The sequence below is a fragment of the Dendropsophus ebraccatus genome, chromosome 1 (assembly GCF_027789765.1).
Source record: "Dendropsophus ebraccatus isolate aDenEbr1 chromosome 1, aDenEbr1.pat, whole genome shotgun sequence".
Lineage (NCBI taxonomy): Eukaryota > Metazoa > Chordata > Amphibia > Anura > Hylidae > Dendropsophus > Dendropsophus ebraccatus.
The window spans coordinates 167,622,437-167,647,325 of NC_091454.1; the positions used below are offsets into that span (position 1 = coordinate 167,622,437).

General features: G+C 41.2%; 1 protein-coding gene across 2 annotated transcripts; it reads left to right on the forward strand.

Moving 5' to 3' along the window:
• The first annotated feature begins 1,603 nt into the window (after window positions 1–1,603).
• CKMT1A (creatine kinase, mitochondrial 1A) lies at window positions 1,604–23,608 on the forward strand. Of its 2 annotated transcripts, none has more exons than XM_069984034.1 (10): window positions 1,604–1,712; window positions 8,525–8,728; window positions 14,921–15,119; window positions 17,266–17,361; window positions 17,952–18,173; window positions 18,666–18,751; window positions 19,422–19,545; window positions 22,462–22,596; window positions 22,959–23,084; window positions 23,394–23,608. In XM_069984034.1, the coding sequence occupies exons 2-10, from the start codon at window positions 8,577–8,579 to the stop codon at window positions 23,508–23,510; spliced, it is 1,257 nt and encodes a 418-aa protein (XP_069840135.1). In that variant the 5' UTR covers window positions 1,604–1,712; window positions 8,525–8,576; the 3' UTR covers window positions 23,511–23,608. The 2 variants fall into 2 exon arrangements, with proteins under 2 accessions (XP_069840135.1, XP_069840143.1); XM_069984042.1 differs by having other exon boundaries at window positions 1,696–1,788.
• Window positions 23,609–24,889: the final 1,281 nt, after the last annotated feature.

A 24,889-nucleotide genomic window follows, 5' to 3' on the forward strand; every position in this document is an offset into this window, starting at 1 on the left:
AGCAAATGTGGTGGAATTCCACAGCGGAACTCTCCGCCCCGGCATCCCGTCTCCCTCAGTGTGACACGGCTTCTCTATGGGAGGGCTCACGTGCCTCCGCTCCTGCCTCTCTCTGCGCAAAGAATTTACATGTAAATTCTTTGAGCGGAGAGCGACACACGCAGATTTGTGCGAGCCCTCCCATAGAGAAGCAGTGTCACGCTGAGGCAGGTAGGATTCTGTGACAGAGAGTTCCGCCACATTTGCTCAGTGTGAACATACCCTAAAACATTTACCTGGAGATAGAAATATTAAGGTACATATATCACTGAGGGATCCCAGAAGGCAGCGTGTTTCCGATGCTGACCACACCCTTCATTATAGCTTCCTTCGGCCTTGACAAAAAGTGTGGTCCGCACTGGAAACTTTTCTTTTGGGATCCCTGTAATTTATGTACTTTACAATTTGTATCTCCTTGGAAATGTTTCAAATAGAATATTAGTTTAAAAGGAAAATATCAGCAGGCTTGATGAATCTAGCCTGCTCATATGTCCCTTTTGTGCACAGGGTGCTGAGGATAAAGTAAATTTTTTTAACCTTCATCTTCTGCACCGTTTCTGTGTAGTTGATTTTTATATCCTCAGGTTAATCGAGCAGTTTGGAGCACTGGGGGCAGGACTACCTCCCCTAGAGCACCAATCTCACCCACCCTTGGCATTAGAAGGGGCAGGCTGGCCTGGGCCGGATCCGAGCTCTGGGGGCGGTACACATAGAGCCAGGAAAGAACACACTGACCACAGACTTCTCCCTTTTGACACATCTCCATGACATGTCAAAAGTTTTTTCTAATGACAGGTACACTTTAAAGAAGACTCCTCTGGCCGAGTCCCGCTCCCGGAGCCGGTCCCGGGTCGGAGATATCACGGTCAGAAGCACTGCTCCATTCATTCTCTATGGACGCCGGACCTCTCCCCACAGCGCGCGCGCTTCTGACCGGGATATCTCCGTCCCGGGAACGGCTCTGGGAGCAGGACTCGGCCAGTTGGTGTTCTGTATAAGGGCTCGTTCCCACTAAGGAAAGGTAGTGGAATTCCGCGACGGAATTGTCCGCCGCGGAATGCCGTTAGCCTCCCGCTCATAATGGGAGTCTATGGGAGGCGCGCGCTCCTGCCCTGTCCGCGCTGAAGAATGAACATGTTCATTCTTCAGCGCGGACAGGGCAGGAGCGCGCGCCTCCCATAGACTCCCATTATGAGCGGGAGGCTAACGGCATTCCGCGGCGGACAATTCCGTCGCGGAATTCCGCTACCTTCCTCAGTGGGAACGAGCCCTTAAGGGGATCTAGCTGGGGGTCGGGAGCCTGTCGGGGGGTGACAGGTCCTCTTTAAGTTTCATATAAGTACGCTGAATTGATGTGACTTGTTCATTACTGAATCAAAGGTATTCATCCATGTGAAGCTTGGAGGAATCTTGGACCAGTGTACTGATGGTTATTCCTAATATAGTACAAGGGATCTCACAATTCTATGTGTTAATATTAGAAGGTCCAAGGGTCAAAGCTTGGTTGGCAATATAGGTGATAAGACCTGACAATGTAAGTCATGGGAGGCGTTTCAGTTCTCCTGCAGTTTACTATGGAAAGGTTTATAAGGCACTTCCTGGTATGTAGACTGTTCCAGTCAGTACTGCAAATAAAGGAGAGTCACCATCCAGACCCAGAGTGCAGCCACCAGGTAGGAGAGCAGCACTGGATAACTACCTTTCTCATCTATAAAACCGTTGTGTTTTTTTTATACTGCAATATGACTGGTAAATATCCAATGTATGCTTATTCTTTTGTCATCCTTGCAATGTTTTCTGTCATATTGAGTATACATCGATTGTATGGTGACTTTCTAATAACCTTTCCACACTGATAAAGAATGAGCGCTGTGAAACAATTTATCTTCATAAAGAATTCATTTGTACAGTAAAGTTTAGATACCTTGATCTACAAGGAGCAAACGTAAAAACAGGAGATGGCTTGGAACAGCCGTACCCGAGTGATAACCAGCGCTGCCCAAAAAAGTATTCAGGAGTAGAATGAGAGTAAAACATGTAAACATTTATTGAATAATGCACATATTACGCGTTTCAAGAGTACTAGGCTCTCTTCATCAGATTAAGTGCACTTAATCTGATGAAGAGAGCCTAGTACTCTTGAAACGCGTAATATGTGCATTATTCAATAAATGTTTACATGTTTTACTCTCATTCTACTCCTGAATACTTTTTTGGGCAGCGCTGGTTATCACTCGGGTACGGCTGTTCCAAGCCATCTCCTGTTTTTACGTTTGCTTCTTGTCCACACGGGCCCCTCTTTTTGGGAGCATCCCGTTCATGTACCCCCAACTAGCTTATGCAGCCTGACATCGTATCAGAAGGATCCTCGCCTGGACCTACGTTTGGATCACCTTTCTACCTACCTACCCTAACTTCAGGGTGATACGCACTAAGCCCAAGGGGCAACAAGGTGAGCCTTGCAACTTCCCTTTTCTCACTACCACCAACATTTGCGGTATCACACGAGGCGCCGCCCTCTGCCTGTTTTTTCTCCCTTTTGCTCTTGATCTACAAGGACCTTTACCACTAATGCTTCCATTCATTGTTGGGGTGAATGATTAATGTGGGTGCACTAGTGATGTATCACTAGTAAGTGGTGAAATCTGCAGGGATAGAGCTTGCCATATAAGAAATCGCATATTTCATCACCGTTTCACATGTAACGTTTACTTATTATTTTATGTATAAAGAGCTCAGTATATGTAAAGCACTGCATCAGACATATAACACACACATGCCTGGTCTCCAGGGGGCAATGTCTTTATAAAGTCTCTGGACATACCCTTCAATGTCAGAGACAAGCACCACGGAGATATGTGTCGTGTGTTTCCAAGAAATACTACTTAAAATCTATTAAATCCTGCTCGTTCATCTTTATATAACACCCACATGTGGGTGACGTGACATGTTTAGAAACGCCCATTTTGGCAGTGCTAGTGTTTGGGTAGGTGTGGCACTGGCACAAGAAACTACTCTGAGCAGTCAGGTGCAGCACGTACGTTCTGTAAAGATAATAGTAGAGAAGCACGTAGGATCTATAATGATATTGGGAGAGACATATTATCCGTATAAATATCTTCACACTGCCGCACATAGAGCATGGTGCATCGGAGGAGAGAAATACCAATAACCTAAAAAATGTTACCCCCCCCCCCCCAAACACACACACACACACACTCTTCAAAAAGAAAGTTACATGATGAAATAATGCACCTATGGGTGTATGTGCATGATACAGATCCTTATATTATATACAGCTATGTGACATAGATTACCATTAGCTCGGTATTACAGACCACGACATACGCTTGTATGAAACCGGCCCAAGGAGGGTTTTGCATACAGCATTTTGTGGCACTTCTTCCAGTCATTTTTTTTTTTTTTTTAGTCAAAGCCAGGAGTGGATTCTAGCAAAATATGTAATAATATGGAAGAATGTATGCTTCCTACCAGATCCACTTCTGGCTTTGGCTCAAACAAACCACAATGATATTTTTCCAAAGAAGTCTACGTGTGATACCGGGTGATAAGGGTGTGCCATGTTAATGATTGATAGAAAATACAGGTCACATCTCCTAATGACAAGCACTGTATGTAGTCAGTGCTTCTACCAGGGACATACACATACTGTATGCCTTCATGTCTTTTAGAAAACGACTGTATTTTTTTTTTCTGCCACCCAAGTCCAGACTTCATGAGGTCATTCTACAGGAGGGGGGTGCTGAGATGCGAGCAGCAGCTATTGTGTGCTCCTCTGTGTTATGTACATACTGGTGTCACCTTTACTGTACTTCTTTTTATATTGATAAGAAAAACACTGCTGGGAAATAAAAGAACAGGAAGATTCAGCTTAGTGTTCAGCCTAGTGGCTAAAATGAATACTGCATGATTTCAGTTTTTTTTTTAATATAGATAAATAGAGTGAAAAAATGGCCTATATTTTTAAATCAAGTTGGTATGATAAACTTTTTTATTTTTTATGCTACTTTTTATATTATAAAATAATCCTGACATTTTGCTTTTTTTTTCTCACCACTTCTGTTATGTTTGTGGCCATAAGGCTAAGGCTTCTGCAAAATTATCTGTACAGCATTACAGTGAAAGTTGACACCAGTAGATAGAGATTTCAATAAATAAAACTCTCAGCTCAGCCTCCCCCTCCTTAAAGCGAATCTGTACTGGACACCACCCACCCCAAACCACTGGTGCCATTTTCTATTGAGTCGGCGAGGCAGGGTGTAAAAGAGGTGCATTTGTACCCTTAACCCCACAGAGCACCCCGTTCAGCCTGCGTGTCGCCTCTTTTGATGACGCCTATTATGCATATTTATATATGCATAACCAGGGCAGTCTTTGATGTACAGGTGCAGAAGGAGCTTCTATAGCGAGATGGGGGAGCATCTCTATAGAGAGATGAGCTGCTATCCTGTCCATGCACGTCAAAGACCGGCCCGATTATGCAGGTGTACCCCCACTTGGCCCCACTGGGGCCAAGGAATACCCCTAGTGGATTTAATGAGCTGAGTTGCTAATTTGCTCTGAATCAATATGCATGAACCTGCTGATAGTTCCCCTTTAAAGAATGACCCTTTTAAACGTCACAGAGTATGCTAAGTAATGTTTCCCCACTTATGTCAATGGAGCAGGTCCTGTCCTTTGTTGTCTATGTCCATGAGGCTTGCTGTAAAGAATATTACTAAACACAGGGAAAGAGCTCAGGCAAGACTTTTATAACTTATTTTATTTAATTGCTTTTAAAAAATTAAAACCTTTCAAAAAAAAAAAAAAAAAAGCTAAATGTGTTTAAAATTGCTCTATTATCATTCTTATAAAGCTTATATTTTTGGGTCTATGGGGCTATTTGAGATGTAATTTTGCATCATGATCTATACTTTCTTTTTTATTAATGGAATTTTTTTTTTTACAGTACTTTGTAGTCCTTTGAGGGACTTTTATGAACAATGCATTGATTGCTCATATAGATCAATGCAGTACATATGTACTGCAATGATCTATGTTATCGGCACTCAATTATTATGGGCTGCTGGAGCCCATAGTAAATGTTTGCCCAGCTGGGATCAGCATCATTGTGTCACTGAGACCGGGCCCATCTGAATATTCACCCGAAAAGGGCAAAAAGTCACAGGACATGAGTAGTGAGTCGTTTTTGGATACTTGGTGCTTCAGTTACATGTGCCTATCCCAGGCCTTCTAGTAGATCACAAGCATGACACAGGTTAGCTCCTGAAAATGTTTAGCCCTCCTGCTGTACTGTACAGTATCTCCCTACTTATCTAAATATGTACAGGGGTAAGCATATCAGTGCAGTCAATGGCCCAGTCTATGGTGGTTGTTTCATCAAGTGAGAGCGAAAGTTAATTCACCGAATCTCCAACTAGATAAAAGGTTCATTTACACATGGCTATTATCAGCAAAATCTGGAAAATGATCAGCTTTTCTAATGATAACTGATGATTCATACATATAATTATCTTGTTGTATGATATTGATGCACTGTAACAATCCTCCTAGTTAGCTGTATTGAGGCACATTAGCTTTAGTAAAGGAACACTTTGAAAGGCGCTTCAACAGTGTATACTTGGCTATGATATTAATGATAATAAATTTACAGAATTACATAAAGCAGCCAACCAGTATATTATGGTTATTGCCAAGTAGGTCAACAGACTGAAAGGGATAGCAGGGATCTCTGCCCGGTGCTTGTTGTATGGGTATCTTATTGGCACCTAATTGTTCAGGAAGACATACATACAGTACTTTCATACAATCATTTATTAAAGTGCCTCCTTTTTACTGATTTTTGGTTTAATCAAATTGATAAACACCTTAACGTTACTTTATTTCTAATGTCATACCAGGGAATGTGATCTCTATATAATTAATTCATTCTAGAAATAAAACATACTGCTTCTTTCAGATAAAATAGTGCATTCAGTAGTTAAAAAAAATCAAAAGGTTGTGATCCTAGCTGACCCCTGTAGACTGTGCATTCACATATAACCCCCCCACACACACACACACACGCTGTCTGAGAATCACTGACTACAAAAAGCTTGGCAGGCAGCTGCTGCAAACTGCCAGGACATTGATGATGAGGGAAATGCTTCAGAATGCTTGGTGTATGCCATAAAAGCAGACTTCACAAGTTTTAGCCAATGTCATTCGGAAATTAGAATTTCAGTCTAGACATTTATATTGATAATATTGGTAATGGGTCAATAGTTATTTAAATAAATTAAAATCTTCAGTTTTCCATTTAAAGAGGTCATCCAGGATTAGAAAAAGAACAGCTACTTTCTTGTAAAAACAGCACCACCACCACCCCACCCCCCCCAGGTTGAGACAGGTATTACAATTCTTGTTAAAGGACAAAAGTGGTGCTGTTCAGACAGGTATTACAATTCTTGTTTCTGAAAGAAAGTTGACAGGCTTTTTTTCGTCTGGATCTCATCAGGCTTGTTTTGGTTTGACCATATTGGACACAAGATTAATGGACACACACACATATATATAATTATATACGAGCATAATTGGTTCCAGGACCGTGCTTGTAATCCAAATTAATCTTAAACCAAAGTTAATTTGAATAAACAAACATTTAGAAAGCTGGATATGTCATATTATAAGTTACTGTGGAGTATAGCTAAACAGAATGTGGTTTATAATGTATAGTGAGGATATAAAAACAGCAGCAGTTCCTAGATACAGGATGGAACTGCCGATCCCCATAATGCAGAAGCGTAGTATAACAGGCTAGAATAGAGAAGCAGGGCTGCTGTCAGAGGTCTGTGTGGTCACATGACAGAAATAGGAAAGGGGTGTGTGTTCAGCATGGACCAATCAGGAAGTGAGAATCACAGAGCTGTGCAGGAGGACAGAGACAGAATCTTTTCTATACAGCAGTGTGGATAGCTGAGTGTAAGTGCAGGCACTTATAGCAGGAATGGAGAGGATGTGAAACACAAAGGATCTGCTATGATTTGGAAGGTGATGGAGACTTCCTGGGTCAGAGTACAGGGCTGTAGACCCTGCTATGCAGACCATGCCCCTACATCACTCCCCCTCCGACCCAGTACAGGGAGCTCTTAAACCAAAGCAATGCTATTAAACCAAGTTACAATTTTGAATAACTGTTCTTGCAGAGTGCTTTCAATCCAAGTTACTTTTAAACCAAGGTACCACTATATATATATATATATATATATATATATATATATATATATATATATGGAAATATATGAGATTTGATATCTCTGCAATCTGCTTATCATCCTGCTGCCTTTCTGCCTTTTAACTCACTGCCGCTCCGTGTTGCTTCTGCCCGGGGGTGAATCTAGTCCTGGGAAACTAGAAGTTTCCCAGGACTGGATCCAGCTTTTCCCAGTAGTCGTGGAGGAGCATCACAGATTGGCAGTGAGTTATAAGGCAGCCGGCTGATGAGTGGATTTCAGAGATAATTGAGCGATTCGCTTTGTTATTACTGTAAATTCACTCATCTCTAGTAGGGAGTCTTACAGGCCACGCAATGCTTCATGGGAAAAGATTATGCAAAGCAGCTCAGTTCCAGATTGAAAGGAACTTTACTGGAGGAAGCTTTTTTTTTTTTTGCAATTATTGCCTAAACCTTTAAATAGCCTGAAAACATGATTAAAGATTATATTTTAACCCAGTAAGAGGTTTTCAATATGGGATTATGGAACCAGCATGTGTCAGCCCTGATGGTTGGGGGCGGCACAGCATGGCAGCAGATTGTGCCCCCCTATTAGACACTATAGTAGGGTTCTGTTGTAGTCTGTTGTGGGAATCTGATGTCTATGTATCAGATTCCTCTATGAATGTGCACAGTTGGATTGGCCAAGCTTGCGTGTTTAGTTCACTAGTGTCACTAGTTGTGAAGTGTTCCTTACACATTTTATTTCCTAATGATGTCAACCTGTCCAATCTGTTTCCTTTAACGTCTGCCTTCACATATGCACTACAGACATAAGACTGACTTTCTATCATACTAACAATTTTGTCTTTAATATAAACATCTGAAACCCCACGTTTAGCCAGCTTATCGATGCAAATAACAAACTGAAGCTTCCTTCACCATTACTGTAATGCATTTAATAATTCATTGTGATACAAAATATATAGTGATACTGCAGCATTCTCCTTGTATACTGCTGGTTCATGTTTTAAATGTCCCACCACATTGTGGAATCTCATTGCATTATACTGTGAGAGAGCGGAGGGGCAGGCCAGATTTATAGTGGGCTGTTAAGAATCTAAGGCAGGTCTGCTCTCACTGCGTCTTGCTGTAATCTCTCCGGTTTTGTTGAGTAGTTTCTATTCATATCACGTCCACCCCCACAGCCACTGCTCTCGTCTCTCTCATCTCTCACATACTCTCCATCTCTTGCCCTTGGTGTCTCTGCAGATCGACTGGTTCCCTTCTTCCATCACTTTCGTAGAGCTCCAGGATTGTAAAAATGGCCAGCACCTTCTCAAGAGTCCTGTTATCCAGGAAATCTGCTGGACTTCTGGCAATGGCAGGTGCTGGGTCACTAGCCGCTGGCTACCTCATCAGCAGGGATGTCATCAGCGCTGATACAGATAAGAAAAGGAGACTCTACCCTCCAAGGTAAATGCAAGGTTCTTCTCCAGTGTAGTACCTTAAAAAATGTTTATTTATCTCATATATATATATATATATATATATATATATCTCAAGAATGCATGCGATTTAAATATAATTTTGGCTTAAAATTAGAAAAAAATTGGTACATTTTACGATTTGTTTATGTATATAGTTATTCTTTAATAATATAGATTCCAGTATGTAAAAGGTGCATTGAGATTAATTAGTTGTCACTATGATAGAGGCCCCCCTGATCGCTCTAGCAAGCCAGGATGGAGGGGGATGGGGTTTTATTGATACACAATGGGGGAAGGGAATCCAAGCATCTAATGAATTCATGAGCAAAATTCTAAAAAAAAATCTCTAAAAAACAGAATTTCACCCAAACCGTTAGCACAGGATATTGTCAGTAAGGCATACCTTTAGTTTCTAATCCTTATAATAACAGGCCCTCTTGTGTATAAGATTATAATAAAAGCACATTCATCCACAGCATCACTTAGATGCTTTCCCAATGTATATTTTATGCCTGTGTCGGCCTATCAATACATTCCTTTGGACAGTGGTGACATATGACTAATGCAGTATTGCTAGTAGTAGCCCCAGGGAAATGCTTACTTAATTATATGCGGCCGTCCTCGCAGTCTGATGCCTCTGCAGATAGGTACTAGCCATCTCCTGTGTTATGCACAATGCTGCAGCTCAGGGTCACTGCAAAGGAAATCAATACAGTTTGCTTAGCAATATAATGCATCCTAGGCTAGACATATTACTGAGCATTTGTGTATTTTCCAATGAAAGTTGCAGCATACAGAAAAATGTTACATGTGAATGTTATTTCCTATGGATTTGCAGAATACTGTGTTTTGGATGCACTTATTTCCAGTTGAAAAGCATATAAATAAATATATATATATATATATATATATATATATATATATATATATATATAGTATACTTTTTACCATTCTACTACATTGCTACTGATAATATATATATATATATATATATATATATATATATATATATATATATATATATATACTGTATACTTATTACCATCCTACTACATTGCTCCTGATATGTTTGTTGCCTGAAATTGTCATTGTGACTATAGCTGTACTCATATAAAGACAGGCATGGAGTTTACCACCTTAGCCTGTTTTCTGCCACATGATGATGTTTTGAGGCCTCCTAAGAGCCTGTAAGTAGCAGAAGGTATCAGTGCTCACAACACATTACCCCAGATTGATGGCTGGTGAGAAGGAAATCATAACATGAATGCTGTGACAATGAACGCTTCATTACATCCAATATTCCAAAACAAGCCATTGATACTGATATCCACCATGTTTTCTTGCCTTACACATGAGGTAACTGTTCCCGGTAAACCTTCTTTCATGGATCAGCCAACTGTACATGTTTACTGCCATAGGGAAAGGGGGATAAGCTATGGCAGCATTTATCTCCTAGGGAACAAGGGATTCAGCATGCTATAATCCAACATGCCTGATCCTTGAAGTGACATGAAGTAGTTCCTGGGCCCCAGTGCAAGGTTTGTAAAAAGGCCCCTATTAACCATGTGCCATTTACAATACTGGTATCATCGAATGTGTGATGAGGGCCTATAGGTCCATTCAGGCACCACAGAGCAGGTGTGAATTCTCCCGCTGCAACCCCTGTAGCTACATCTTTGCTGTCACTGTTTGCCTTTTAGGACACAGATGAGCGCCAATCAGCAAGATCAGCATTTGTCGGCAATGCCTTTAGAAGGCAGGAGAATAATTGATCGCCTAGGCCGCACAAATGATCACTGTATCGTTCCTTTTAATTATACTGCTATCGGCCGCACATGACATGAATTTTACCGCCTGCACAAAAGATGCGATCAGCTGGAGAGGAGATGTTTTCCTCAGCTGATCATTGACACTTTTACATGGGCCGGTTATCGACCATAGGGGCGCTTATAGCAATGCTCCTTTCCGATAATTGGCCCCTGTAAAAGTAGCTTTTCTTGTGTTCTAATAAACTGACTGACAGCATTGTAAATGTTTATAACCCATAAGGGCTGTAACTAGCGCACCAGTAAGCGAGCACCAGTAAACCAGAGCGTTCTGAAGGCTCAATCAGTTGTGTGGTTCTTTGCTGTTATCAGACCTTGCGGCTCTTTTACACAGCCCAATATGGGACCATGCAAGGACACAAACGAGCACCGATCAGCGAAATAGCTTCTCGTTTACAATGTCTTCAGAAGGGGCGATAATTCCTGCTGCTGAGCCACACAAAGAATCCCTACATCATTCGTTAAATTTATTATTGTAGGCCGCTCATTACCTGTTTACAAAGGGAGATGTGCGGCCCATAGCGATATATTTTAGCGCGGTACAAAAGACACAATCAGCCAAGGATCAGGCATCTTCCCTCTTCTTGGCAGATCACTGACACTTTTACACAGGACGTTTCTAGCAACGCTCCTTACCGATAATCGGCCTGTGTAAAAGAGGCTTCACCTTCTAAAACCAATTAGAGGTAGCTTCGCTATAAGCCAGAACTATTGCTGTTGTGTGGTGCTGGGTAATATATCAGACCTCTTCTAACAAAAGGTTAATCGCTTAATACTCCATCCCCCGTCTGCAGTGGCTCCTCCTCAGGGCGACGCTTCCGCTGTGTGATGGCAGGTGTAAATTTCCTGCTGATCAATATTCACCACTTAATATGACAATAAAACCTCAGGATCATTCCTCCTGTATCCTGGTATCGATTGGTGCAGTGCAGTAGGGCTAGATGGGTTATTACAACATCACAAATCAAAAGATGAAGAACATTTTAAAATCTGTTCCTGTTATTTAAAGGGTTGAAACTTAGGAAAAGTTTTTTTCAGCACTTTAGTGTCTTGTATCATTGGAACTGTTCCTACAACCTTCTAGTGTAAGAATGAGGTCAGTGTGCACATGGTACTAATAAGAAGATTAGGAAAGGAGGATTCTGCTTTCCTGTAATACAGTAGTCTCCGGGGTAGTCTAATCCTCTGTATCATATATGTTTATTGTATATAAAGTCTATATAGGCAGTCTAGGTTATTGAACTAAAAGGCTGTAGGGTACAAACCCACACACCGTATATGCAGCGTAGTTACTACTGCGATACGCAGCAAATACGCAACAAATACGCAGCAGATTAGATCTAAATAACTGAACACAGCATCAAATCTTTACCATCACATCTGCTGCGTATTTGCTGCGTTTTTGCTGCGTATACGGTGTGTGGGTTTATACCCTTAATCAAAAAAAGACAGGGGTACATATACCTTCTTAAAAAAAAGGTCTAGGGCTAACAAAGGAACCTAAGAACCTTCACACACAACGTATCCGCAGCAGATTTCGTGCTGCAATTTCACAACGAAATCTGCTTTGGATACTTGCCCATGCATTTCAATGGGATTGTCATTCCGCTGCAAGTATTTTAAATTCAGCGCCAATAACCCCTGCAGCCCCAGAGCGTACTATACCTGCTCTACACTTCTGCATGCTTTGGGGGTCTCCTGGCAGTCAGCCAATCAGTGTACTGCCCTGAAGCAGCGCAATGATTGGCTGACCACTGGGAGTTGTGTATAAAGGCACCCTTAAAGTGAGATCAGTGCTCCACTCATCAAACCCGCAGCCTTTCAGCGCTGCTCCTCTCCTTGCCACTCCTTGCAGTATGACGGTAAAAGCTAGATCCAATCCTGGGAAACATCTACCAGTTTCCCAGGATTGGCTGCGGGCTGCGGGCTTGATGAGCAGAGCACTGATCAAGGAAAGCGCTATGCTTTGTTAAAATCAGCAGTTCGCTCATCTCTACCCTTTGCCGCGTTTTGTTGCCTGATTCGACTGGATAACCTCTTAGGCAAATAGTGAAACAAACAGGTCAGTGGTGACTTATCAATGGTCACTTCCATTGTATCCCATACCTTTTGGGTATTAGGACAAGACCATAAACCATGTATTAAATCTGCCTTAGGTACTGGCGAATATAGTTCGCTGGAGCTTCTTTATAGGAAAGTTGATGACATAAACGGCCTTGTGAGTCAGTTTGATATGGGATTCTCGCCAATCTTCAGTAATGATTGTGTTTCTTACTGTGCGCATTCCAGCTAATATCTTTGAAGATGTATCTTCAGTTTTCAAAACCGGCGCCCAATGGTCAAATACACCATTGGCTAAATTCTTTAGGGTTTTTCTCTTCGAGACCCTAATAAATGCTAGAAAGATATTCCATTTTAATCCTGTCTTCCATAAAAATGTCGAAAGGTCTGCAAAATTACAAAGAAAGGAGTTACGAAAGCTGATCACCTGCCAATACTGATGGAATTGGTGACGGGGAATAATATACCTCAGTTCTAACTCTGACCAAGGGTAGATCTTTAGATAAACATTACAGAAGTTTAAGCAGTTTTCTAACTGCCTTCCATGTAGCTATGGTATCCTTAACTGTAAAGTGTTTAACCTCATGGGGTAAGAGACCCATCTTGGTTTGCTTAACGTCCCAAGGGGCAACTAGGTTCCTTTCAAGTGCGAGATTAAAAAAATAGGCATTATCATAACACCAATCCCGTACATGTCTCCATAGGGATGCCAAATTCTATAATCATATGTTGGGAAGCTCTACACCACCTTGATGTTTGCATAAGCATAAGTTGTCATAGGCTATGCACAGACACTTTTGGTAGAGGCAGATTGCAATATTTTAACATCAACAATAACATCTGCAATAACAGGGGAATGGTCTGCAACAAAAAGATTAGTTTAGAGAATGACATCAGTTTTATCATATTAACTCTTCCCATAAATGATAGAAGGAGAGTCATTCACTGTTCAAGTTCTGAAATAGTTTTCACGATGAGGGGAGAGTAGTTAAGACGATATAAAGATTTAGATGTATGGACAATTTTTATAGTATGTTCTTTATGTGTATGGTAACACAACATATTTACACAACGTATTTCTATGGCCGTTGTTGCCGATTGCAACAACGGCCGTAGTTAATATGGAAAAATATGTTGGCTTGCTGTCTATGGGGTCCCGTCCGGAGCTGACATGTCAGTTTTTTGCTGAAGCGCTGTCAGTGCACACTATAGAGCGAGCGGCTCCGGCCACAAGCTTCATAGTGTGCTGTGGTGAGAACTCTGCGAGCCGAAAGATCTTTTCAGAGACCGGCCGCTGCGTGACACGGCCGGGTCACGGAACGGCTGGTCTGTTAATTGTGTTCATATATAAACCGTAAATAATCGTAATTGCATTTGTATCTATAAACTGTAAACACTGAAGGACTTGAAAAATACTCAGAATTGATCAAACTGCGTCTGATATCTAGAGGTCAATATTGGTTTACAGTATCACATTGAATTAACAAATATCAAGGAAAAGAGGAAACTGTATAACCCTTCTTCATCATGTGCTGAAGAATTTATTACAAAAATAAGTGATAAACATACAGATATAGAGATACAAGTTTATTTACATATGTACAGATGTCTACAATGTCCCTGCCTGAACTCTATACAAACTATATGGATTCAACAGAATTTAGATCTCCACATACAATTATATTGGAGTTAGAATCCTGACAATCTATCTCAAAATTTTTTGCTGGGGATGAAGCACTGGAGGCAGGCCGGCCCGCCCCCAATTGGCGGAAACCCCAACCCCTCTGTGAAGCAGCTCCATTGATTCTAATAGAACGGCACCGTACACCGGACGGGGCACCGGCGCTGTTCTATTGATGTGTTAAACGTAAAGCGAATGTACCTGATGGGTAATTGCCTAGATGGATGTGCCACCACCAAACATTTATTGCATATCCTTTAGATAGATATTTTAGGTGGAAACTCTTTTATGTCAGTGTCCTAGATACAACAATACAGGGCAGTAGCAGGTATGTCAGGTGTCTAGCAACATTTCCTTCAATCTTCTGTGCTAATCTATCGGTGCCCAGCTCTCTATAGTCATTCATAGCTAGAAATCCCAGGTGGGTTTCTTTATAGCAGAATAACTGAGGTCATGGATGCTAGGATATCATATATAGATAACGTGGCCAATGATGGGGAAATAAGTTTGTGTGTAGTAATATGTCTTGGTTGCCAGCACCATGTTATCAGGTTATGATGACTGCTTTGATACTTTGTTTATTCTGTATTTTTGTGTCTTTTTGTTATAGTGCAGAGTACCCAGATCTCCGGAAGCACAATAACTGTATGGCAAGTAGCCTGACTCCTTCCATCTATGCCAAGCTCTGCAACAAGTCTACTCCTAATGGCTTCACCCTTGATGAATGTATTCAGACTGGTGTAGATAACCCTGGACATCCCTTCATTAAAACTGTGGGCATGGTAGCAGGCGATGAAGAATGCTACGAGGTAAGAGAGAATGGTGAAGGCAGTCTAAGTGTAATATACAATTGGCTGATCTATTCTTTATAAACTCGGTATGTATGCCAGGAAATGTATTACTGAGATCTCACAACTAATATACTGTAGAGTGAAAACACAGGGATGGTTTATACAAAGGTAACCATATTAACCAGAGCAAAGTGGGCTAAGCCTGCTAATTTTGGCAGGACTGGCCAACCATCTTATGGGAACTATCTTTCCCCCAAAAGGGGGAAAATATTATCAGTATGTTGAATTTCTACATGCTTATCCTTTGTTCTCTCAGGAGATAAGCTACTGCCAGTGATGTCTGGCAGCGGCTTTTCCTCACTTCCTATTGAAAGTGCATGCATGCATGGCCAAAGCAATCATGCATGTGTATTGAGGAATGGGATGGAAGAAATAGCTGTTAACCAAACATGCATACTGTATGTATAGGGAATTGGGAGGAATAGCTGTTGACTAAACCAGACATATATGAGTATAATGGTGTTGGTTGAACACAGCTACTGACGGTGTATGGCAATTTTTAGTAACAAAGATTCTGCTGAAGGCAACAATTTTCTTATTCTTGGGATATATCCATGGCAACATCGACACCGTTTTGCTTTGTAAAGGACAGAAGTAATATAAATAGCAGTCTTTCTGTGACTGTGTTGGATCCTGATAACATGATTAACTGTAGCAGTCTAGTTCATTATTACTGTAGAGAGTAATGGACACCCCATATGTGCAGCACAGCTAATCAGTTTAATGTAATCTAATAGGAAAAACCTCTTATGTGACCATGATGTGGACCCCGCTCCACGATCACCCATCCCCCCCAAGTACAAGTCTCCCCTTCTGCCAAAACAAAGAAGCCAACACATGAATCCTGCTTACCATTTCTTCTTGATATCATTCAAAGGGGGCACACAAGCAGCAGGCCCTGCTCTCCATGGTGGAATGGGATATATGGTAGCATAGACAAGTACAGGGCTGAGGTCCACTTTTCAATTTCAGCTATGCGACCACCTCTTCTCTATGTATATCTTGGCAATGATATATGATTTGCACTCACTTTATTATGTGTGCCTACATAAAGGTGTATTCCTGCTAGAAATATTCACCACCCATCCCAGGCATACACCTGGTTGGTCTAACAACCCTGTTCACATGTTTACCACCACCAGCATTGCATTTAGACCCTTTTTATGGGTGGTATTACACGGAACGATTATCGTTCGAAAAATCGTTAAATCGTTCGGATTTGAACGATAATCATTTTGTGTAATAGCAGGCAACGATTAAACGACCAACGAGAAATCGTTGATCGTTTAATAGGATCTGGACCTATTTTTATCGTTTGATCGTTTGCTCATCGTTCGCACATCGTTCGATGGAATAAGAATTCACAGCTGAAACGTACGCAATAGCGACGACTAAACGACCGCAAAAACGATCATAAATAACGATCATCGTTTAGTGTTCTTTGGTGAACGATTTCAGGACGTTTGCCTTAGCGGTCGTTTAAGATAGTTTATCGTTAATCGTTAGTCGTCGGAAAATTGCTTGGTGTAATAGTACCCTATGTCTTGTTCTCCTCTCTCTAAAAATGCTGCTGCTGGGACAATTAACAAGTGCAGCGGTTTTGCTTCTGCTCAGCCCTTCACCCACAGTCACTCTCTCAGTGTGTGCGACATCACATTCCCTACCCATTATATATGAGACTTAATACTCTGGTAGCCGCGCAATGATTTCCTGGTTAACTTTTTAGCGATCTAGCGTCACCGATATTCACCACTCTACATAGAAAAACAAGTATATATAGCAGGAAATGCCCATTTAGCCAATCACTGGTTACGGTGGTGATCCATTGACGCCAGTGATTGGCTGAGCGAGATTTTATTTATGTCCAGCCTAGACAAAAAAGTGTTGATCACCCAAAACTCCAGCCCTGTCTGTAGGGCAGCAATGCGGGATCCGGCAGATCCACCTATTTAAAAGCAAAAAAAAAAAAGAAAAGCCTGACTCCTTTTATCTATTGCAAAAAATAAAAAACATGTAAAAACAAACACTTTGACATATATTTAGTGATAAAAGATAGACCGACAGCCTGTAATACTGTTTTGTTGTTTTCTGATTTTTTTTTTAGGTATTTGCAGATATTTTTGATCCGGTTATAAAGGAGAGACACAACGGATATGATCCAAGAGCCATGAAACACCCTACAGACTTAGATGCCAGCAAGGTATTGTTAGAGGAATGTTAAATATGAGAACAGTGAATCCATTCATGATGTGTGACTAGAAAATTCACATATGTGTTAATGAGATTTTTCAGTTTTATGTAAAACTGTAAATAAAATGTAAACGAAAAGTTCTACTTGCATTTTTTTTATATGGATTTTCATTTCGACTCTTAACATTTCAAGATATGTGCTTGCCTTCAGTAAATGGAAAGATTTCTGAACACTGGGGGAGATTTATCAAACTGGTGTAAAGTAGATTTGTCTTAGTTGCCCCTAGCAACCAATCAGATTCCACTTTTCAAAGAATTTGTGAGGAATGAAAGGTGGAATCTGATTGGTTGCTAGGGGCAACTAAGACAATTCTACTTTACATCAGTTTAATAAATCTCCCCCAATGTTCCTATTTAATAACAGTGGGTAACCAATCAAGACTGGTATGTATCCATCAACCGGTCATAAGTAAAGTATTTTCACCCACGTGGATATATTGAGAGGCGCACACCATGCCAGCTTCAGATATATGATTTTTACTGCAATTAACCCCTGCTTGCCGTTTACTGACGCCATATGTCTTTTTTCACTCATGGCAGATTAAGGCTGGTCATTTTGATGAACGTTATGTCCTCTCATCACGGGTTCGGACTGGAAGAAGTATCAGAGGTCTTAGCCTACCTCCAGCATGTACCCGAGCAGAGAGGAGAGAAGTTGAGAGAGTGGTAGCCGATGCCCTCAGTGGTCTTTCTGGAGACCTGACTGGACGCTACTACAGACTGAGTGACATGACGGACCAAGAACAGCAGCAGTTAATAGATGTAAGAGGGCACATTTCTGAACTATGAGTCTACATGGAGGGTATAGAGGGAACTGAGTTGCACATGGAGCTGCCAGCACTCTGAAAGCTCCCATTTGTTAGATCTTTAATAAGGCTCTGTTCACTTTTGCATCTACCATAGATTACAGTTTATACTAGAAGACTACAATGCATAACTCTATATGATGGATACCACTGTAAGAGTCCATCAAGTTTCATTATAGTCTTCTTTGAGCAACTGGAATCCATCCGCAATGTAGATACAGTATGAACATAGCCTGATAAAATGTGCTATGTTAAATTTACTTAAGGATTTATTTAGGCTACCTTAAGATTAATAACAACCCAGCACTATTTTTAAGAAGTCGTAAGAAGCCTTTTCGCTTTCATCTGGTTCTTGTAACATATTGATTTTACACAATGGAGCTTTGTTGCTTCACAGCAAGTTTACTAGTTTTGTAGGGAATAAAACCAACCTATTTTCATTCTCTAGGATCACTTCCTCTTTGACAAGCCTGTTTCGCCACTACTGACAGCTGCAGGAATGGCACGTGACTGGCCTGATGCACGTGGAATCTGGTGAGATGCTGCCGTATACACAATTATTTTATGAGAAGCTCATATATTTATAACAGATCCTCTTTTGTTTCAGTGTCTCAAAGAGAATTTCGCTCCAGCTGCATAATACTGTCCTTATTGTGCTGTAGTATAAGCTGCTGCCTTCTGTCCACCCCCTGCCAAGCACAGTGCTTATGTTCAGCAGAAGGATAGCAGTCATGGTCTGAAAGCCCGCCGAGCCAGTCAACACACTTAAGAGTTGAATTAGCATCATTAAGCTATTTACACCTGGTTTACACTTATGAAATATCGGTCTTAATACGTCACCCCCAGAGGTGTGACTTAGAGGTGCTTAGGCAGGTGCTAAAAGTGGCAAGAGATTAGAAAAGTTATAAATTATCATGTAATTATGACATACGCCATCTTTGTCACTGTTTATTTGCAAAAAACTTGCACAAATCCTTTAATAAATGGTCCTGTGCTTCTCATGTACATTACAGGACTGTGTGTGGGTGCTATACGGCGGCATGCAGAGTCCCTTTTTACTCTGCACTGCAATTTTGCAGGGATCCTGTGTGCTGCCAAATGGTGCTCAAATTGTACTTTTTTCCAGGGTATTGCTTCAAGAGGGTAGGTAGTGCCTCTGGATTTGGCCTACATTGATAATATGCATTTCAATCTGTATTTAAAGGCACAACAATGAAAAGACCTTCCTTGTCTGGATAAATGAAGAAGATCACACCAGGGTCATCTCTATGGAGAAAGGCGGGAACATGAAAAGGGTGTTTGAGCGTTTCTGTAAAGGTCTTAAAGAGGTAAGGAAAATGTTGGACTTACCAAGTTATATTTAATATATGGGATACTGCGGTTGATTCCACGTCATTTGCTATAAAAAAAAAAAAAAAAGAAGTGGGTGGAGGCCTATCCTACAACCCAGTGCATAGCCTAATTATTTGCTGAATATTATGCACAGTTTTATTCCTCACCCTCTTAGCACCCCAGTGATCCCGTTTGAAAGATTATTTGGACTTTTGTCAGTTGCCCTTGCTTCGGGAGGAGGATCTAACCCTTCTTAATGCACCATTTTCCTTAGAGGAATTGGTAGACATGATTAAGGAACTACCTAATAGCAAATCATCTGGGCCTCATGGACTGCCATATTCATACTACAAAACATTTACTGACCTTTTAGCCCAAAATCTATTGACATTGTTTAATTCTTTCATATCAACCAGGATGTTAGACTCTTATATTACAGTAGTTGCCCAACTTAATAGGGACCCTTCTGACCGTGCCTGTTACAGACTTTTCGACCTACTGAACTCGGACTTAGTGATTTTTACTAAGTTGTTAGCCAACAGATTGGGGGCACTCCTGCCAAGTCTTATAAACTAAGATCAGATGGGGTTTGTTGTGCACAGGCAGGCGGGAGACATTACAGGGTAAACGATTGACCTGATTGATGTCCTCAATCTAATAAAATCTCTTGGACTCCTTATCATCTTAGACCCTGAGAAGGCATTTGACAGGCTAGGATGGTCTTTGGCATGTCCAGACCTTTGGTGGAGTCAATTTTGTCTTTGTACTCTTTCCCATCGGCAGAGGTATGTTTGCCATGTGCAATATACCCTCGAATACAAATACATAATGGGACTTGCCAGGGGTTCCCCCTCTCCCTCTTCCTTTTTTTTTTTTGTGCATTGAACCTCTAGCAGCCCAGTTTAGACTGCACACAGATGTGCAAGCGATCTTGGCACAAATTTAGGTTATGTTTGTTTGCAGACAACGTTCTTCGGACTGTGCATAACCCTCAGACCTTCCTCCCTTACTTGCACCATCTTCTAAATAGTTATGGAATAAGCATTACCTATTAAACATCCCTGTCACCTGACAGACACGCTGGAATCTGCTTTACCTTATAAATCGAAGGAAGGGTCGATTTGTCATTCGGGGACAAATATTACACCGTCATGTGCCTCTATCTTTAAGAATATTTTCCCCCCACTTCTTAGTCTTTCTCTCCAAATGGGCCAACTTGCCTTTATCACTCCTGGGGCAAGTGGCAGCCATCAACATGGCCATACCCCTAAGTTTCTTTATTTGTTGGAGACCCTACAGGTCCTTATCCCTAAAACATTTTTCAAATCTTTACAGTAAGATTTAATGAAGTTTGTTTGGGGGGTAGGCGCCGCTAAATCCTTGCTTGGTTATGTTAACCAAGACATCCCAAGGTGGATTGGGAATTCCTGGTATCTCACAGTCCATCTTTGCAGAATTCCTTTGTGGACTTCCTTACAGGCACTTACAAAGCGGACTGAAATCAAGAATCTTTGGCTGGCGCTTTATCTACCCAAATACTCTGATTTGGCTCCCCTCCCAAGACATGCCTAATGGGAACCTTTTAGGACCCATGAGGCTTACTAGAGAGATGTGGGACACTGCAAAAAGTAAGGCTTTGCTACAGTCTACCTACTTGTCTTCCTTCTTATATATATATATATAATTGCTCCATCTCTGACAGTCTGACAGTCTGGGCTATTGCTCCTTGGCTGCAGGCCAAACTATTCCATTATACAGACATTGTGGACCCTATTAAGCGCACTATACTACCCTTCCAGAAAATACCTTCTCAGGCTACCCAGTTCTATGACTGTATATGCCATGGTGCAGTACGCATGTGCGGTATGACACCCTTCTCTAAACCCACATCTTTTGAATGGCTGTGCAAACAGAAAGTATCTACAAGAGGCCTCAGAACTGCAATAAATTACTGTCTTTCCCATCTTCCTGACTGCCCTTCCTCAAAACATGGGTACGTGTCGAAGTAGGAGGCGTATGTGGGCAAAGACATCCCCTATACACTATGGCAGATAATATGGTGCCAGACAGCAAAGTCATCAGCTTGTATCAGCTATAAAAAGAATCAATATAAGATACTATTGCACTGGCACCATACTTCAGACCTGCTACATTGTCTCTTCCCACAGATGTCCCCCTTGTGTTGGAGATGCTCCCAGGCTAGGGGTACCCTATTGCGCACACTCTGGGAATGCCCCAGTCGGAATGCCCCAGTCTAACAAAATACTGGACAGAAGTTTGTGATCTTATTTTATCAGTTCTTTGAGTTATTGTACCGTTGAATATTTACACATATATGATTAATGTTCCACCAAAACAGCTCTGTAAACCAACAGCTAGGTTACTGCTACACATCCTTACAGCATGGAAGAGTCCCTGGGCCCCACATTAGTGTCCCTAGTTCAAAAGATAGTGGAGCTGTGGCAGATGGAATACCTCACCTTCCTGAGTAGTAACTCCCTGGAAAAAATGTAATGTGATTTGGGATGCTAAATATGGGGCCTCCTGCCCCCCATAATGTTCTTCCCTTAGATGTTTATCTATGTTTGTGTCTTATCCGTAGTCCTAGTGCACCTGATTTGAGACTGATTCTGTTTTTGGTTCCATTGTTTTTCTGTTCTTACCATATTTGAACAATTATTATATGTGGTTTGTAAGCCTCACACGTGTAGACTTGTGAGTGTTACACTCTCGCTTGTGATGCTACCATTTAATTTGACACCCTATCAAGGTACTTCTAGTGGCGCAATAGAAGGACTCGTAGATACTGTTTGCTCCATACAAGATTTTTTTTCAGGCAATGTTTTATACATACGTCAGACATCTTGAAACCTCTGTTATGTTCCAAATTGTTATAAATTTTCTTTTTGTAGGTCGAGAGATTAATTCAGGAGAGAGGCTGGGAATTCATGTGGAATGAAAGGCTGGGATATGTCCTTACTTGTCCATCTAACCTGGGCACAGGCCTGCGTGCTGGAGTGCACGTTAACCTACCTCGACTGAGCAAGGTACGTTCATTTCATGTTTCATGCACTTTTTTAGAAGATTTTGTGATGATGGATTGGTGGTAGTCAGATCAGATTAATATCAATCGATGGGACTACGACACTTGGAACCCTGCCAATCAGCTGCTTGCCTGAGTTGTGGTGCCAGCACATGCAGGAAACAGCCAGAGGCAGATGGCGCCATACTTTCTGTAGTGGCTTTGTTGGATTACTACAGCTCATTTACCCAACATAACCATTATACAGTGTATGCTTGCTCTATATAGGCAAAAACAGCTGATCAGTGGGGTGTTAGTATCCTACGATCTTAATATTCAGTGTGTATATTGTACATTTTGGACAACACTATGTTTTATCCTCTATAGGATTCACGCTTCCCTAAGATCCTAGAGAATCTACGCCTACAAAAAAGAGGTACAGGAGGAGTGGATACGGCAGCGGTTGGTAGTACATTCGACATCTCAAACCTGGACCGCTTGGGAAAATCTGAGGTATAGTATTTATTGACTGTGCATGTGATCGCTCGATCATTGACATGTTTAGGATGAAAATCTACTGACGTAATATCCTATAAGTCTTCTACTAATCGTATAACTAAGAATCCTACTGCTACAAAATGGGTTGAATGATCTTTACCACAAACAGCCTGAAATGTAAGGCCTGTAATCGTGCATATACTTGCAGTGTCACCTTCAGGTCACAATAAGCTTTGTTAGGAAAGCTGATTTGTGTGCCAAAAGTATCTCTCCAACCTTCTTACTGTTTGGAGGCATTATCTAATCTGTATGTAATCCCTGCAGGTGGAACTGGTGCAGCTGGTCATTGATGGCGTGAACTATCTTATTGACTGCGAGAAGAGACTAGAAAGGGGACAGGACATCCGTATCCCTGCACCAGTGGCTCAGTTTAAGCATTAATCCAAAGCTCTCTCTTCTACAGCAAGAAATGTGGCCTACAGTATCTGTACGCACCATTAGGGTACAAACCCACTTGACGTATTTGCTGCGTGAATCAGTCTTAAAAATAAGCAGGCAAAACGCAGGTTGGCTTTATACAATTGTTCTGCGTTAAAATACGCAATTGCGTATTTATGAAGCGTGAAGCTACATGCGTTTTTCACACAGGTTGTTAACAACTGATGCTTTGCTAACAACAAGCTTCACGCTTCAAAAATACGCAATTGCGTATTTTAACGCAGAACAATCGTATAAAGCCAACCTGCGTTTTGCCTGCTTATTTTTAAGACTGATTCACGCAGCAAATACGTCAAGTGGGTTTGTACCCTTAATAAAAATGCATTAGTGAATGGTACCTATTAATGCATTGTGATCCCACCACAGTGCATTGTGATCCTACCATACTGCTGATCCCACCATACTACTGCAGCGGAACATGAAGGCTGTATGTAAAACAGCTCTATCATATTGTGAATGTTGATGCTTATAAACAGCATATTGTTACCAGCTTAATAAAGCTCATTGCTGCCCTATCAAGTCATGGTTTTCTTTTTTACTTAACATGTATAATTTACGGTCCAAAAGATATTGTGGGGTGAAATGCCGGATAATACTCTTTAAAAATTGTCTGCATTCTGTATATTAATTTCTAGGTCCTTATAAGTCCATGCGCATTAGGCTGGGTTCACACCGCGTTTTTGCATTCCGTTTTTTTCATCCGTTTTTTGAAAAAAACTGATGTAAAACGGATTGCAAAAACGGATTCCTTCCATTATAAAAAAAAAAAACGGATCAAAACGGATCGTTTTCTTTTTTTGACGGACACAAAAACATTGCTGACACTATTTTTTTTTGTCCGTTAAAAAAACGGATCCGTTAAATGTATGCTAAAAACGCAGTGTGAACCCAGCCTTACAAGTAAATGCTGTACCAATATCTCATGCCCTGTGTTCAGAGATTCTTCACAAAAAAAACACCTCCTTACTTTATCTTTCCATTCATTATATGGATGGCAGGGTATGGCAGCCTTTTCTGTCTGTTTTTGAGAACCACAGCACTAGAGCCCCTTCCCCCACTAGACTCCTATAGAAAAAGAATTGTGTTCACAAGTAGTTGTTTCCATGAATAACAGAAATGTGTATGTACACGTTTCTGTAGTTCACTGTTGCACTAATTTCTTGAGACAGGACAGTGTATACATGGTAAATATGTCAATGTGCGATAAAGACCCCGCTGACCTAGATAGGACGCCAGAGCAGGATTAAGGGTCACATACAGAACCAACAAAGAGCATCTATATGTTGTGAGCATCCTCAGGCTTTGGGAAAAATGATCATTAC